At 37.3% G+C, this 16,858-nt stretch overlaps 1 protein-coding gene across 1 annotated transcript in view; it reads left to right on the top strand.

Moving 5' to 3' along the window:
* Positions 1 to 6,916, top strand: part of TRPC4 (transient receptor potential cation channel subfamily C member 4) — a 132,727-nt gene extending 125,811 nt beyond the window's left edge. The window contains exons 9-11 of the mRNA XM_054271765.1: positions 2,212 to 2,253; positions 4,025 to 4,114; positions 4,404 to 6,916. Of these exons, the coding sequence (XP_054127740.1) occupies positions 2,212 to 2,253; positions 4,025 to 4,114; positions 4,404 to 5,120 (849 nt within the window). The 3' untranslated portion in view covers positions 5,121 to 6,916. The remainder of the gene's footprint in view (positions 1 to 2,211; positions 2,254 to 4,024; positions 4,115 to 4,403) is intronic.
* The last annotated feature ends 9,942 nt before the right edge of the window (positions 6,917 to 16,858 follow it).

Here is a 16,858-nt window from a genome sequence, read left to right as displayed (position 1 = left end):
AGACTGGTTTTCATATGTGTTTAGGCAAAGATTCATTCTGCTTTCAAAAGGAAGCAAAATATGATTAGGAAGTGGAGATGGAACCTGAAGATTTAAATGAGAGATAGAGAACTGGTGATAATAAATTTGATAGGTTATGTGTAATTCCCTGTGGAGGAGGTATGTAGATGTGCGTGCAAGCATAAAATTAAATTAATTTTCTTGCAGCTTCTTGGTGGTATGGATTGAAAACAATTAAGTGCAGTAGAACTGTTCTGACACATTATCACATAAATCTTTTCACATAGTTATCCCAAATTGTACTTGTTGGCATTACATTAAGGGGAAAAGCCACAGCCTCTGTTTCTGGGAGTTTCCAAATTGGCTGCAAAAAAAGGATAAATGGTATCTAGATAGCTCTTGTTACAGATACAGAGTTGAACCTGTGCATTTATTTCACATTTCACTGTAAATTAAAGCAGAATAGACAGCAGCTGCAGGAAGTATTGTGCAAGAAAAGAATCAGCATTTTTTATTTAGGAGTTATTCACTTTACCTGAAGTGTGTTTCAATTACACCCTAAATTGTTTTTCCTTTCACCTGTGAGTCAGATCTGTTGTTGAGAGCTCTCTTAGCCATGGACTCCCTTAGTGCTCTCTCAGCAGAATGAAACATCTCCATCATGTGGCCAACTGCAAGAAAGCTGATTTTTTTCTTTTTTTCTAAAAACCGGCTAAGTTCGGGTGCTGTGAGGGTATGAGCCTTCCAACGGCTGCAGTGTCCACTCTGGCCCTGGTGATGGGCAAACTTGCCCATCCCTCCATCCTTAATCACAAGGAATATCCGTTTTCTCTTTTACAAGGCATAGATGGAGAAACGCAATCTGGAAAAATACTGAAGAAAGCATTCTCATGTACAAAGCCCTACCCCACAGTGGCTCTTCAGACTGATTAGGAAATAATGATTTTCCCCCTTTCTATTAGTTTTTGCTAGCCCAGCCACGAAGCCACTGCATCTCTCAAATTAATTGCAAACAAGAAATCAACCCTGAAGTGTAACCTGACTCCAAGTACAGGGAGAAGGTTCATCATTTCTTTCAGTAAAAAAAACCATAAAGATTAAATAACTTGATGTGCCTGCCTTACTATGCAACTGAGGTCAATTTTAACAAGTCCCTTGGATGTCCTTTCCCCCGTTTTAAGCTTCTGTCAAGTGTTCTGTTTTGTAGAGATACAGTCAGTGGTCAGACACATTATTTTTTTGTCAGTTGCAGATATGAGAGTCTAAGTTAAAGCTGTGGTTTTTTCACCAATTAGGAATAATTATTGTAAAGGATGGAGATATGTAACTTACTATGCAATTGAGGACAAAAGGAAGTCAAGGGAATAAATAAATCCGGCCTTTTTTCCCTGTCTTCTTCTGGGCAGCCCTTAGATATGCCAGTTTAATTTAATTCACCTGCTTGAAACCTGGGCGATTCTTTCATCTTACCACACTTCTTTTTGCTGCTCCTCTTCAGAGTTACTGTCCTTTTACCCTCCCTCCTTATCAACACCATACTGTGTTGAAAGCTGTTTCTTTCTTCCATACAGCTCTCTATGACTAAGTGGTTTTAACAGAGAACTAAGGGGGAGTTTTTCTCATTAACACAGTTTTACAGTGCAGGTTTTGATTAGCTTTACCTTAAATGAGACATTAGGAGCCATAGCAAGTGTCTTGCTTACACCATAGCTTTACAAATCCCACCATGTTGATGATTTTCCATGCAGAATTTCCCTTCTGTAACTCATGTCCATTGACTCACATTCTTTCACTGTGTACCTCCAAGAAAAATCTAACTTGACATGAGTCAAGCTTCTTTCAAGTCAGTAAAATATGTTTCAGTCTGTACAAGTGAGTGACATGATCCATTGTTCCACTTCCTTCTCAGATCATTGGCCTTGGGACTCTGCAACCTGTGACCTGACTGCCCCATCACATCCATGCTGATGCAGGAATAAAAGCATTTTGACAAAATGTAGAAAATCAACTTTGCCTTCCCCACAGCAGCCTTCCCCTTTCTATAAGGCAAATGATAGGCTTTGTTGAAATACTGTCATTTTTCAACAGATTTTGAACCTCTTTTCTCAGCTTGCTAGATACTGTATAATGCACAGGCCTGCTGTTTTCTATGCTTAAATATTTTACTTCCCCACAGAGATTAATATCTTTTTATTCTTTTCTATTTTTCAGAGACGTGCAGCTGACAATTTGCGGAGACATCATCAATACCAGGTACAGGCCTATGTTTATTCTTTGGGCAATTGTTTTTCTGTGACTTCAGAATGTCTGCATAAGGAAAGAAAAATATGGAAGAGTTTCATGAGAAAGTGGAAAATGAAAATAAATGGGAAAAACCATAAAATCTGTACTTATTTCCTCTTCAAAAAACAAGCTTAGTATTTTTGATGTTCAAACAAAAGATTTTCAGAATACAATTATCTTCTTTTTGGAGCAAAAGGATATTTTCTGGAGCAATAACATGCTATCCAGTATTTTGCCCAATGTAACATGGATTGCCCTTAAAAAAAACAAACTCCTGCCTGCCAGGAATCATCAGGACCGTATGTACAGTGAACTGACATGCTCCATCAGAACCTGCTCTTCATCTCTCCAGCTTTAATGCCGTAATAATAACTTCCTTAATAACCCCTCTGCCTAGATCTCCTGTATGTAAGCAATTATTTCTCATCCTTCCTTCTTCAGTTTCTACTTTTTTTGGATTATTATTTCACAATGAATAATTTTCATCTTTATTTTGAATTTTTGTCGTGTAGAAGTTTAACAAGGTGTGAGCTGCAGGCTTAGTAGTTAATGAATCCCATATGGGAAATAACTAGGTAAGCTGTGACTTTTCCAACCTGAGGAAGAGGAAGCTGTGGGAAGTACAACAGGGATCTTTAGAATGATGAGGAAGGTGAGCACAGAGCAGCAGTTTGCCATTTATCTGTAAACTCAATACCACACTTGTACTACACTGGATAAGTGAGGCTGTATAGAAGGCCTTTTGAGGGAAGTGATTTTTCTCCTCCAGCCTTCACCTGTGGGATTGTATCCAGAGCAGCATGTCATGGCTGGGCCCCATACTACAAGAGAGATGTTAACAAACTGGAAGGGATCCAGCAAGGAGCCACCAATGGTTAGAGGACTGTCATGTAAGCAGCTCAGATTTCAGCCTGGAGTAGGTTAGGGGAGATATAACTGCTGCCTTAAATATCATAGTGGGTGGTTAGAGAGAAGGAGACAGATTTCTCTTTGAGGTACAATGCAAAAGACAAAATGGACGCAAGGTGAAGGAAGGGTCATTCTGTAATGTAAGGAGAATTGTCTTCACAGTGAGGGTAGTAAAGAACTGGAAAACGTTGCTCAGGGAGGCTGCAGTATCTCCACCCATGGTGATATTCAGCACTTGACTGGGCATGGCCCTGAGATGACTCAGACAGCCTCCAGGTATCTATTTCAACCTAAATAATTTCTAGAATTCTTGGAAGACAACAATGGAAGCTACCAGACCGAAGGTTAAAAATAAAACCCCGAAACAGAATCTTACTCCATACTGTGGAATTCACTGGCAGAGGATTTTTGAATATTGGAAGTTTACATTAGTTCAAAATGCATAAGAAAACCTGTCACAGCCAATTAAACCTAGAACTATCATTTTTGTTCAGAGAGTCACTGTGTCTCACAGCGCAGGAGGCTTGAGAGAGAATAGCTGGAAATAAAGTTGTACAACCACACCAGACTTGCTCTCTTCATGAGGCATCAGCAACTACTCGCTGCCAGGCTGGGTGTTACTGGCAGGAAACATACCTTGGGTCAAACCCAATATATCCCTTCTCAGGATAATAAGCATTAATAGTTTCCATCAAATAGCAAAACAAATTTTCAAACAGGTTTGTATAGTTTTTGTCATGTTCCTAAGGCATGAAAAAGCCCAGGCAGAGCCTGTGAGTGTATATTTACTAACTAATACCAAGAAAGCTAATACAATGCTTTGTATTTTTAGGAAGTTATGAGAAATCTGGTTAAAAGGTATGTTGCAGCAATGATAAGAGATGCCAAAACTGAGGAAGGATTGACAGAAGAAAATTTTAAGGTATGTGTTTATTTTTATCTTTGTAGGTGTTTTAGTAACTTAGTAAGATATTTTAAAACTGTGAAGCATATTTCTTACACTCAGTTATTCAGGTAGCATGTAACTTGCTTCCTAGAGCAAGATCTTCAGCCTTGAAGATGCCAGGTGTCCCAACACTGAGAGAGTAAAGTTTATTACTGACCCAAACATAAGCCCTTTATCCCCCCGTTTTTTTTTCTCTTTTTATTTCAAAGGAAAAGTCAAATTAGCTTTGATGTTCTGACATTTCATCTTTTTTCCTAATTTTTAGGAGTTAAAACAAGATATTTCCAGCTTTCGCTTTGAAGTCCTGGGTTTATTAAAAGGAAGCAAGCTGTCTAATTTGCAGACTGGAAAGATGAGCAAAGACACTGCCTCTCTGTCAGAAAATGAAGAAAATAGTGAGAGCGAAGGAAACAAGAAAGGAAAGAAGAAACCCTTCAGCCTTTTTGACATAACAACGATGATTCACCCACGATCAGCCAATATCGCCTCTGAAGGACATAGTGTAAGCAATGGCTCAGCAATGATGGTGTCAGAGTCCACTCAGGAGAAACAAAAGCGTGTGAATTTTGTAACAGACATAAAAAATTTTGGGTTGTTTCACAGACGATCAAAAACAAACTCTGTGGAGCAGAGTAAAAATAAAATATACACCGTTTCTGAAGAAGTTTCCCGCCAACAGGCAGAAGAACAATGTGAGAAAACTGATGAACTGGAAGAGGGAGAGTTGATCATGAACTGTGAATTAAATTTCCGAAATCCTGGCAAAAAATGTGTGTTAGCTGAGTCACAAAATACCAGTGAGTCTTTGGATTCACACGAAGTGGGGAGTGTTTGTCCTTCAGAAACAGAGAAAATGGAGTTACAGAGCTCAGAACCTGCCACTCCACAGGATCAGCTGGGCAAGGCTTTGGACATTAGCATTGACTCTGATGGGAAACAGGAAACAATTGTTCAGGGGGACTATGTGATAACAAGGTTGTGATGCTTACAGGAGGAAGCATTTACAAATATATATATTTTGCATAGTGCTTTTTGGGGGGAATGTTTTAAGAACTATATTAGCTAATGCAGAATTACACTTTATAGTACTCAACTGTGGCACATGATCTTGTAACATAGTAGTCAAGAGAAAGAAAATATGAGGACCTTCTGTTTTGTAGCCTGCTTTAGCTTTCACGATTTGTTTTACATTTTTTAATAAATGGAAGCATCTTGTATTCTTGTACTGTTGCAATAACCCACAGAAACTTTTTAGCTATCTTTTTCAATTACAACAAATGGAATTTCTCTCATATGATAGTTGACTCCTATGATAAATATTTTTCTATGCAAATAAAAAGTAGCTTAAGAGACTTGTAAGCTTTTATTTAACTTTGTAGGTTCTTAAAAGATTCTGTGCACCATAACAATCATATGTGGCTCCTGCCAGCATAATTCATGTCAAGCTATTAGAATCATTTGTTTAAATTGCTAGAAACTTGTGTCGAAATCTATAGAGAATCAGAAGATAAATTATATTCTTTTATTTATTGAAGGAATATGAATACCTGTAAATTATGAAAAATAGGTCTATTTGATTATTTAATTACAACTTTTCCCTCACAGCAAGAGGAGTGTGACTGTCCTGATTCCGTTGTTAGAAATGCATTTGCAAGTTTTGAAGACTGTAGAAATGTTTTTTAGAGGAAAAGAAATATCTGTGGCATACTAAAAACTGATGATGGATTACTCCCCAAGAAGCCTTTATCACCACAGCTACTGCTTCTTCAACCATCTATTTTTCCTCATGTGGACAACCTATGCACTTTAATATTCAGCTGCTTATTAGCTTCCGCCTTTACAACACACTTGGATTTGATAAGGGAAAGATACTTCAGGAATAAAAATGCATACCGTGATTCCCCTGAGTACTTGAATAAATATGGCAATTTGTTGAGAAGTTTTAGAAGGCATGCCTTAAGGGAGTTTCTTTGGCAATTTTACAGTTTGGGGGAACCTGATTGGGTGTTTTATAATAGATACTAAATGTATAAAGAAAACCTAATAGTATTTTTCATAACTGATGAGTGACTCACTGTCTTAGTTAAAACCAGTATTTTTAAAATTAAACATTGTGGGGTTTTTTTAATCATTGGCTGGTGTTCTACATTATTAAAAATGTCATTTTACAACTGGCATAACCACCCCTAGCTTTCAACACCATTCTTTCCCCCACGGAATATACTACAGAAGTGTTGTTATTTCATTCTTAACTTCCTCAGCCCTGCCGTGGTAGATTTTGTAATTCATATTGGGATGTATTAAGGAACTTCCAGATGCATAGAGTGAATTTACATTTCTGATGGAATCTATCCCATGTAAACCTGTAGGGCCTGACCTAAAGCCATGTCATTCTGGATCTAAATTGTCCTGGTACTGAACTGTGTCTTAGAAATCCTGGCAAACCCCTCTCATCTCTATACTTCAAGGTGAGTTTTCCAGCTCTACTTTACATATGTGCTACTCTCTCTGATGTCACGTACTGAAAGCTTCCTTCATCTACACCTGTTTGTGTCATGGCAGATACAGTTAAACCAAAATGGAAAATATGAGTCATAATTGGAAAATAGTTTGTATAGCTTTGCAGCAATGTGTTCAAATCATATTTGTTTGGTTAGTTTCCATCTTGGCCTCTTGACTGCTCTGTAGACCCTCTCTCCTTCACGTCTCTCTCCTTGTCCACCTTTAGATTGTAAGCTCCTTGGGGCAGAGCCTGCAGCTTTTCTGTCTGGAAAGCACCTGAATTATTACAAGTATAAAAAGAAATAAATAATAATAATAATGGTGGAATACCCTCATATTATTTGTATTAGGTTAACTCTCTTTTAGAGAGTTCTTTTTTTACTGTAACATTTTTGCCAAAGATGCCATAAGGCAAATGTGTCACATCATCACAAAATTTTCTACATGCCAGTTAACAGTCCTTCCCCACTACTGCATTAAATTTCTCATTCCTCATCATGGTTTGTAATGCCTTTGAGTCCTAAGCTTACTCCCTTTACACTAGCCAAATTCAAAACAGACAGTGCTTGCTCAAAAGAGCTTTCAACACATTCCAGCCACATGGTTTCACTCCAGACAGAAAGTGCGTGAGCACGGTATTTGTATTGCAAACATCACCATTATCAGAACAATTTAACTACAACAGGTCTAAGAGTTGTGCCTATTATTCTGGCATCATAAGAGCCTGTTTCTCCTGTGCATAAAGTTCCCAACACAGTAAAGTGAAATATCAGCCACACCATCCCATCATGACCCCACTGTGCTGGGCATCATTCTAAGCCATGGATACATGACAGAGCAGCAGAGACAGTGCAGGTGGGCAGGATATTAAACCACGGGGACACAATTTATTGCATAGCAAGAGGCTATTGCTGCCTTCATTTTTTCTTACATCCTAATACTGAGACATCAGTCTAATAAATAAAGCATACTTAAAATCAATGTTTGCTCTATTTTTATGCTATTCTTAGGCATTGAAGCTTGACAGTAATAAGGACCTGATGTAATTAGGACCTGATGAAACTTAAAAGTAATTCTAAATAAGCACCTCATTCTGTGACAACAGATGAGCCCAAAATATATCCAAAACTAAAATGTTGATGGACTTCTACTGCTTTGCAGGCAGCCAAAAAAAACCCCTTTCTCACTGGATGCCTCTAAGAGGACACCTGTGCCAAGAAAGATCAAGATATGCACAGAGCAAAGCTCATAATGCCACAGCAGAGGCATTATTAAGCTTTGCAAAGCTGAGCATATTTTCTCCCCAAAAGAAAGTAATAAATAAAAAGTTCTACCCTACCTGTCCCTTCCTGCAGCTTCCATTAGCATCAATATAGGAGGAATACAAATGGACCAGGATATGAACCCCTATAAAACACATTTTTTTGTAGCAGAACTTAAAATCGTTAAATGTTTCATGCAGCTAGAAAACTAAGTACAAAAGGATTTAATACGAGTATTAGGTTGCTTAAAATGTTGAGAAAACATTTTTAAAATTTTTTATCTTTTTATTTTTGTAAGGACAAAACCTGACTGCCCTTTATTCTTCAGCTTTTTTTTTCTCATTTCTTCAGCTCCTGGAGAAATAGAGCACAGACAGCCCAGCAGGACTTCTCCACTTTGGCATAGCTGGACAGGAGGCAGCTTGAATACATTCAAGACAGTGCTTCACATTGATTCACAGTCAGAGGCCAGGTGCTGCATGCTTACCTTCAAGACAAAATTGCAAAAGCTCCTTCTGACTCTGCATGCTTCTGTGGCCCTCAAGGGCACTGCAGAAGTGAGAACATCAGAGGATTCAGACTATGGGGTCCTGTGGACCAGCTGCAGGCCACAGCTATATTTGTATGTGGTACAATATTATCAGAGACCAAGCCTCTGCCAGGAGTAACCACAGCTCTGCAGCTGGTTTTAATCTTGTTTTCTTCGTTCATAGATTGAGACCATTACATTGAGTGGTATAAGCTAAACATATCACACAGCACTTTCTTTTTGATAGATCAGGATTTAATGAGAACTTCTACGGCTTTCTCAATACAAGTTGTTTTTGTAAATAAATAGTACCTCGTTCCAGGAGAATGCATATCTATAGTTATAGCTTTTGGGAGCTATAAAAGGTGAAATTTCTGGTATTTGGGCACTCAAAATTCTTCAAAAGTGTATTTGATGCAAGAACTTCTTCCTTAAAGGCATCCTTTGACTGATCTTTGAGGGGGAAATTTTTTTCTTAGCTTCCTCACAGGAATAAAGCATAGAAAAAAGACACAAAGAAATTATTATATGTTCTTCTTAAATTCTATATGTATATTGCAAGCTATAACACTCCAATTACTGTCAAAACCTCAGATGAATATTTCATTATATTCTGAGAAGCAGCATAAAAGAGAAAAGAAGTAAATCATGTCGAAATATTGTGAAGAGGCAATGAACTTTTGAATACAGTTCAAAACATTTAGTATCAAGTGTTCTTTTGGGAATATAGTGGTACAAGTTGGATAACAACATAATCCATCTTCATTTTAAAGTCGCTTAAGAGACACCAAAAGCTTTACTGAATAGGGTAACCTCACAAAAATAATAATACTGGTAAATAGCAATAGTAAATAATCGTGCTGGTGATGATAGTGCTAGTGAATGCAGTAGTGTTAGTAAATGTGCATGTAACAATAGCAACACTATATATTTATCCATGTAACAATAGCAACACTATATATTTATCCCTGGGAAGATGGAACTCCCTACTCAAAGTTTGCCTGTTTCCCATATCAAGCAACCATTTGATAACACGAGTAAACTGTCCTTGGGCACATCGGTCTTCCAACATAGTCACTCTAATCTCTGTTGAGAAAATCTTACTTTGTGTTTAAACTCTTCCCCTCGCTGAAGTTTTAATTATGGACCCTACATTCGCTGCAGCATGAGCAGATTAGAGATCCTTTGAGACAGTTTATGGCTAAGTAGTTGGATATACTCCAAAATAAATTGCTGCAGTTAAAGATGAATTTCAATCCTCCAGATATGAAAAGAAGTTGAACTCATTGAACTACATTGAACCAAGTTCAGTAACCACTGCTTTAGTACTTGATAAGTTGCTTTATTTGTAGAAGTGTAAAGAATGAAACAGAGGTCATTTCGCATTAATATCAAAACAGCAAAACCAGCTGCAACTTCAACCATCATGACTTTAGAACTCTAAGAGAACTACTTCGTACAATTTCATCACAAGTGCCTCCAACATGTAATTCTCTTCCTACATTAATCAAATCCTCTGCTGTTGCTAAATATAGCTATGAAATGTTTATGCACATGAATCGTTTCAACTGTTCATATTTGTACTTTTGGGTAGCCACTATTTTTTAATTATATAATATTTTTCTGACTACTGTTTTCTTTGACTGTACTCATCCCCCTTCAGCCTTGGGTTTCTTTGTCTGTAGTCTAAACCAGTTATGCTATTTTCATTTCAATTAAACTTTCTGCTCTCTTTAATTGACTGTGACATTCACAACTGAGTGCTGTGCAGCAGTAGGTGTTGCACTGCTCATTACTGCTGTGGCCTTTTCATTCTGGCCTTTAGCTCTTTGTAATCTACTACTTTTCTACCATGGTACCACATTGATACACTCAAGGGCCAATGAAACTTTCGATTTCAGACACTTAATATCAGGATAATTGTCTTTGATAGAGATTCTTGCCACTTTTTTACATTTAAGAGGGAGTTCTATGACTAGAAACCTGTTTCCAGTAGCTGATTGTTGAAATGAACACAAGTTCAGCATGGTGCTTCTTCAGAATCTTTTCTCCCACTTTTCTTCTTTGACAATGCAGTTGAGGATGTCCTTGTTCAAAGGAAGTCTCATGATGGCAGCACCCTCAGTGCTGCATTGTGAGAGTATGAGAGCAGTGCTTGCAGTGGAGACAGAGGAAATGTTCAAGATGTAAAACAGGTGTTTCCAGAAAGGCTGGTTCCAGTCTGAAGGTTACTAAGAGAATTTACAAAATCTTCCACGGCATAGAGTCAAGAGTTAATTCATAAGAGCTGGCATACTTTTATTCAATGGAACTGAAAAAGCAGGAATAGCCCCACCTATACTTGCTTTCTGTGCTCAGCTTTTAAATTCACAATAAAATTATTCCATAAATGTTTAAACAGGCAATAAAAGTCCATGGTTAGTGAGCAAGATAAAATAATGTTCTAGGAATCCATGTGTTTTAATTTAACAGGCTAGTAAAAAGACTTTTTTTTTCTCCTGTAATAGCAAATCTTTGAGGATTGAAATACTGTATTCTTGAACACCAGTCTCCATTTAAAAAAAAAAAAACAAACCAAAACCCTCCAACCCCAAACAATAAAAACCAAAAACACAGAGATTTTCCAGTTTTTAGAGATTTATGAGGTTTTGTAGTTAATTAGTACCCTAAGAACATCTGAAAGCATTGAGCTAACCTTTCATAAATATAATGGACGGCACTGACTGCTCCTTAAATGTGGCCAGGTGAGAATGTCAGCTGCAAAACAACTCATTCTGGTTAATGACTTATGCTTTTGGCATACAAAATGGAGTTTACAAGACGGGTGATGCATCATTTTCTGAAAGTGTCAGCTTGTCTCAAATACAATAAACATTCAAAGATATTCAGAAAAACACAGAAAGTCCTACACAGATGCTCATTAGTGCAAAAATTTTTATCCCTTTTTCTTCTCCATATCTTCCCTATCTAATACTTTGTTTTTACAGAGAATGTGTAACTCCACTAATAAAAATGTCTTACATTTTCTGCTACCTAATTCTAAAAGCAGAAAGTAAGACCAAATACTGAAAGGTCACCTTTGACCTTATGTCCATAGGATTAAAAGATAGTTTTATTTGGATTAATTATGTGTGGTACTCAGATATTATATTTTTCAGCCATATCCAAAACAAATGCAGCTAGAGAAACATGGAAATATTCTTTCACTATGACTAATTTAACAGAATCCACTTCTACATCAAGAAAAAGAAGTAGAGAAAAGAAAATTGAAAGAGATATATTTTTATAAATATGTTACATTTAGAGAAGCGAATATCCACATTATTAGTTCCCTTCACTTTTATTAAGTAAAATTAGAGGGACATTTTTTTCATTTTTTTTTTTTAATTATACAGTTGCTTCTGTGGGTGCTTTAAAAGACATCCAGAATTTTATGTATTAATTATTAAGAATTTCATTAACTGAGAGATGTAAATCAGGAGAGATTATGAGAGACCTCATCTGAGGACTGGTTCTACTGATGTTATTTTTACATGACTGTAAATTCCCAAGATCTAAAACTCTCTATTTCCCAAGTGAATTTATTGTCCTTGAATTGTGCAGCTCTGATCTGAAATCAGATCCACATGGAAGAAGCATGAGGATTTCAGCCACAGAGAAATGTGCTCTGCTGATTTTAAGAGTCTATAATAATGATTTGTTTACCCAGTCATAGATATGATATAGAGCCCTTGACAGTCATGTCTAAACAATAGTAACAATAACACAAAAAATATAATAGCACATAAATAGAAAATACATGTAAGAAAGTATTTCAATAGTTAAGACTGTCTAAAACAGAACAAACACTTTTTAGAGTTTGTTCTGTTTTAGAACCCAAAACATCGGTCTGAACACCCAGAGTTTTAGGAAGTCAAACTCTAACCCAAATCTGGCTCATATTTCCCCGGAGAAATAAATACTGAGAAAGTTTATTCATTAAGGACCATGTATGGTGGGGGAAGAGCACTTCATTTTGGAAGCTACTTCTTTCCTTGCTTGTTTGTTTGTTTTCTATTTCTGCAGAACATGAATAATTTCTGAAAACTTAAATATTCCCACACACTCACACACTGGAGCTGATGAAGAGAGAACCAGATGTATGATAGCGAGCCAAGATTTACCCAGCATGGTCAAGAGAAGGAAGTGATGAAAGACCAAATAAAAGCAATTATAAACCTGAAACAAAATGCTAGTACTGCAAAAGAAAAAATTCTTTACAATAAACCAGAAAAGAAACAATTTCCATGGGAAATCTATTTCCCACATAAAGACAGTGTTAAATACAATTTAAAGTATTTTCATTAGTCACCTGGAATTTTATTATTGATCTTCTGTGACATTGTCACCACTGCCAAGGGAGCATAACACTATTGACTTACCTGCTGCTTCTGTCAAAATTACAGAATCACAGGAGGAACAAGGTTGGAAAAGACCTTTGAGATCATCAAGTCCAACCTATGACCTAACTTAACATCTCATCAACTAAACCATGGCACTGAGTGCCACATTCAGTCTTTTTTTAAGCACATCCAGGGATGGCGACTCCAGCACCTCCCTGGCAGACAATTCCATTGCCCAGTAACACCTTCAGTGAAGAAATTTGGTGAGTATTGCTGAAAAAAACCCAAAACCAACCAAACCCCAAAATAAAATAAAAAACCCCACTAGCAGGAGGATGACTAACCCTGCCTGCATGAGCTGCTGCTGCAAAAAAAAAGATGTGCCGTGCCATGCCCTCAAAGACATGCCACATACTTCCTACCCACTCCAGATCACCAAAACCCCTAGAGCCACCTTGTCATCACAGCTCTGATGGCCAGAAGAGGCCCCTCCCTGCCCCTGAATGGGTGATAAGAGAAAGGGAACCACCTGCTCAGCTCCGTTTTAATTGCAGCTGTGATGGCCACTGAGAGCCCCTCCCTACATCCCAGAACCAGCCAATTTGGCAAGGCTTTGACTGTTTCCTTGCACATGTCATCCCACGCCATTTTAATGTTTTCACTTGTGTCCAGGATTTTTTACACGAGTTTAATTTGTTCACTTTCTTTGCCTGATTTTTCCTTTAATTTGGTTTCTTCATTTGGGCATTTCAGTAAGTAAAATTTTAGCGAGTTTCAGTCATTTTCACTACTCATAATTTACTCTCAGTACACTTGGTTGTGCTCAAGCCACTTCTAAATTTTATGCCATTTTTGCACTTTCATTTTAATTGATAATACTTCCTTTCCAGACCGCATCTGAAAGTTTCATCTCTGTGTTCAAAATTTCCTTTCCATGCCTGAAAGGAAATTCTTCATTTCCTGAAAGCAATAGAAATCCTGATGAGAGTAAATGCAGAAAGGTTTGGTTCATTTCCTCGCAGTTCATATCAGTCTATTTTCTTTTCTTGCTTTCACTTAACTTCCGGTTGCTTTTTTTTTCTACCATTTCATTATTTCACATTTATCCCTGTCACTTTCTTTAGATTTTCCCCTGATATTAGGGATTTAAAATAAATTATTTTGGCAAATTTTGGTCTGTTTTAGTACCCCTCATTCATCTAAGTACAGTTGGTTGTAGTCAGTGCATTTCAAATTTTCTGGATTTTTTTTTTCAATTTCATGTTTGATTGACCATGTCTCCTTTCTGGAGTGTTTGTACAACTTTGTCCTCCGATTTCAAGATTTCATTCCCTTTTCTGAAAGGAAGAGGTTCCTTTCAGGACAGGGAATGAAATCTTGCAATTTCAATGATGATCACTTCAGCAAGCTTTGGTCCATATTTCTGCACTTCATGTCATCCATTGGCATTTCTTGTTTTCATGTCATATCAGTTTTTTAATTTTTTAGAAATTTATTTCTTCAGTTCCTTTTCTTTCTCTTTGTTTCCCTTTCTTCCCAGATTTTAATGATTCAAAAGGTAATAATTATAACAAGTTTTGGTCTATTTCACTGCACCTCATTTCAGCTCAGTACATTTGTTGTAGTCACTCAATTTCAAATTTTCTGGAATTTTCAATTTCATTTTTGATTGACCATATCTCCTTTCTGGAGTGTTTGTTCAGCTTTGTCCTCTGATTTCAATAAGGATCAATTGGGCAGGCTTCAGTTGATATTCCTGCACTTCATGTCAACCCATTGGCTTTCCTTGTTTTCACTTTGTATCAGATTTTTTTTTTTCCTGGAGAATTTTTTTTCTCTTTAAGCATTTCATTGCATCAATTTCTTCTCCTGTCTTTTCATTTCACTTTGTTCCCTGATTTGAGGATTTCAGTGTAGTCAATTTTGGTAAGCTTCTCTTCTTTTTTCAATGCACCTCATTTCATCGTGCTTATAGCCACTCCATTTCCAAATTTTCTTTTTTTTATGATACATCCCTTCCAGAGTGTTTGTGAAACTTGCTTCTCCATTTTCAAGATTTCATTTCCTTTCATGAAAGGAAGTTCTTAATTTCACAAAAGGAGAGGAACTCTTTTGATGGGAAAATAAATAAAGAAATGTTTGAGAACTAAATATACACCATATCTTGATTGATATATTTACTGAAACACGTGGACCTGTTTTCTTTTTAATTTCATTAGCTATACAGCTCCAGGGCAGCTGCTGAAAAGATCCCTCATGAGAACCTCTGTACTGAGGAATTAAAATGAATCAAAATCTTATGGAGCAGAAAAACCCTTAAGACATCTTGCTATTTATCCAAACAAATCCACTCTTGCCTTCAAATGCAAATAATTAAAAGAAAGACTAAAACTTTTATCAGGAGAATCAGATTTTTCCTTGGGTATCAAACATAATTTTTTAGGCAGGTAATACTACACAAATTTTGACAGTTCACTATGAATGTTCAAGAAGAAGAAAGGATGCGCAATATATGCCAGCCTTTACCTTGCTGAACAGGTATTTAAGGCCTGGGGTTGGTCTGCTGCCAAACTGTTTGGAGCCATCTGGAAATAGCTGTGATTGGCAGAAGGCAGCCCCTGGCCGCTCTAGCTCTGCCCAGCCTGCAAGTCCATAATCAGATGTCCACTGTTATTTCATCACTTCTGCCCAAGGATGCTCCTTCTGGAGATGAAGGGCAGCAATGTGCTGTGTAGGAGCTTAGTTCTCCAACACCCAGTTCTCTTAAACCTCCACCTGAACTATTAGCTGTGGAGGGGGGTTGTGCAGACAGGTATTGGACATTGGAAGTGCCATTCAGTGTGAATTTCCAAGAACCAGACCAAAGTCAAAAGTTATTGCAGATGGCACCTTCAGCAATGAGGAGTTTCCTAAGCTCAGTATGCACATGGCTCCCCAGTACACACGGCTTCAGATGCTGAGTTTTGCTGTCTCTCACATATCTTATGTCTATACCCACTTCACGACTTCAGGGGGTTTTTCCCTCCAGCTTGGATGTTATCAGCCAGGACTTCAAGGCAAGTCTGAGTGAGGCATCAACATGAATGTGCGGTTGCTCTGCATTGGCAAAAACCTCACATGTAGTCACAGCTCTCATTAAATGTTATCAGTATGTTTAAAAGTCTGCTATCAACTTTAAATACAATATGGACTGATCATAATTAATTCTGAGAGCCTCATTCTCAATTGTATGTCTTTTTTCTTTACTCTGGAAATCTTACAGGCATCCCTAAAGGGCATGTAGGTTTATTTCCTTGCCACTTCAGTGATCCTTCTGCCAGAGGAAGCTATGTGAAACAGAAGGAGGACTTAAGGGCCTTTTAGCAATGGTGTGACAAAGGTCAAAGCATTTGGAAGCACTGCTAAAAATGACAGAGTAAAGCATTATGCTTTTCAATATTAAATTCCATGCCTACACCATCTGTTAGAAAGAAAGATCAGTCTTAATATCCCCAGGGCTGTTCTCCCACTTTTCGCTTGTTATGCTCTTTAACTCCAGGATTTAATTACAGATGGGAGAATTATCATACCTAAATTAAAGCCTGTGTGAGCAGAACATAGGAAGAAACTGTAAATTAGTCTAGACACACTAGTACTAAAAAAGAAACCTTGGAACTGATAATTACTCATGCTAGAATTATCTAGTATTGTTCAAGCTGGAACTGGGGGTTATTATTCACTGTAAAGTAACATAAGACATAATATTGACCAAGTATTGCTCCATATATCTTCTATGACATGTTGATATCAAGGAATGATTGTGTCAAACATAGATGTTTGAAAAAAGCAACATGCCTCATTCTCAGGGGCAGGGGGGTACGTGATACATATCGCATGTTCTCTTTGATTGAGGTAATCCTTATATTTTTCAGGCTTTATCAAGATCATGTAGCTCAATAGAAAGATTTTCTTCTAAAATGGAAAAAAAAAAAAAGCAGAAACCCCCAGAAATTCAGTCTAAGATAACCTCTCCCCAAATCAGACTTTTTTTCTGCACTGGATTCTT

This window comes from Melozone crissalis, unplaced genomic scaffold, assembly GCF_028551555.1.
Source record: "Melozone crissalis strain CALT ecotype California unplaced genomic scaffold, PUWL_Pcris_2 ptg000013l_1, whole genome shotgun sequence".
In the NCBI taxonomy this organism is placed as follows: Eukaryota; Metazoa; Chordata; class Aves; order Passeriformes; family Passerellidae; genus Melozone; species Melozone crissalis.
This window is presented reverse-complemented; position numbering and strand designations above follow the sequence as displayed.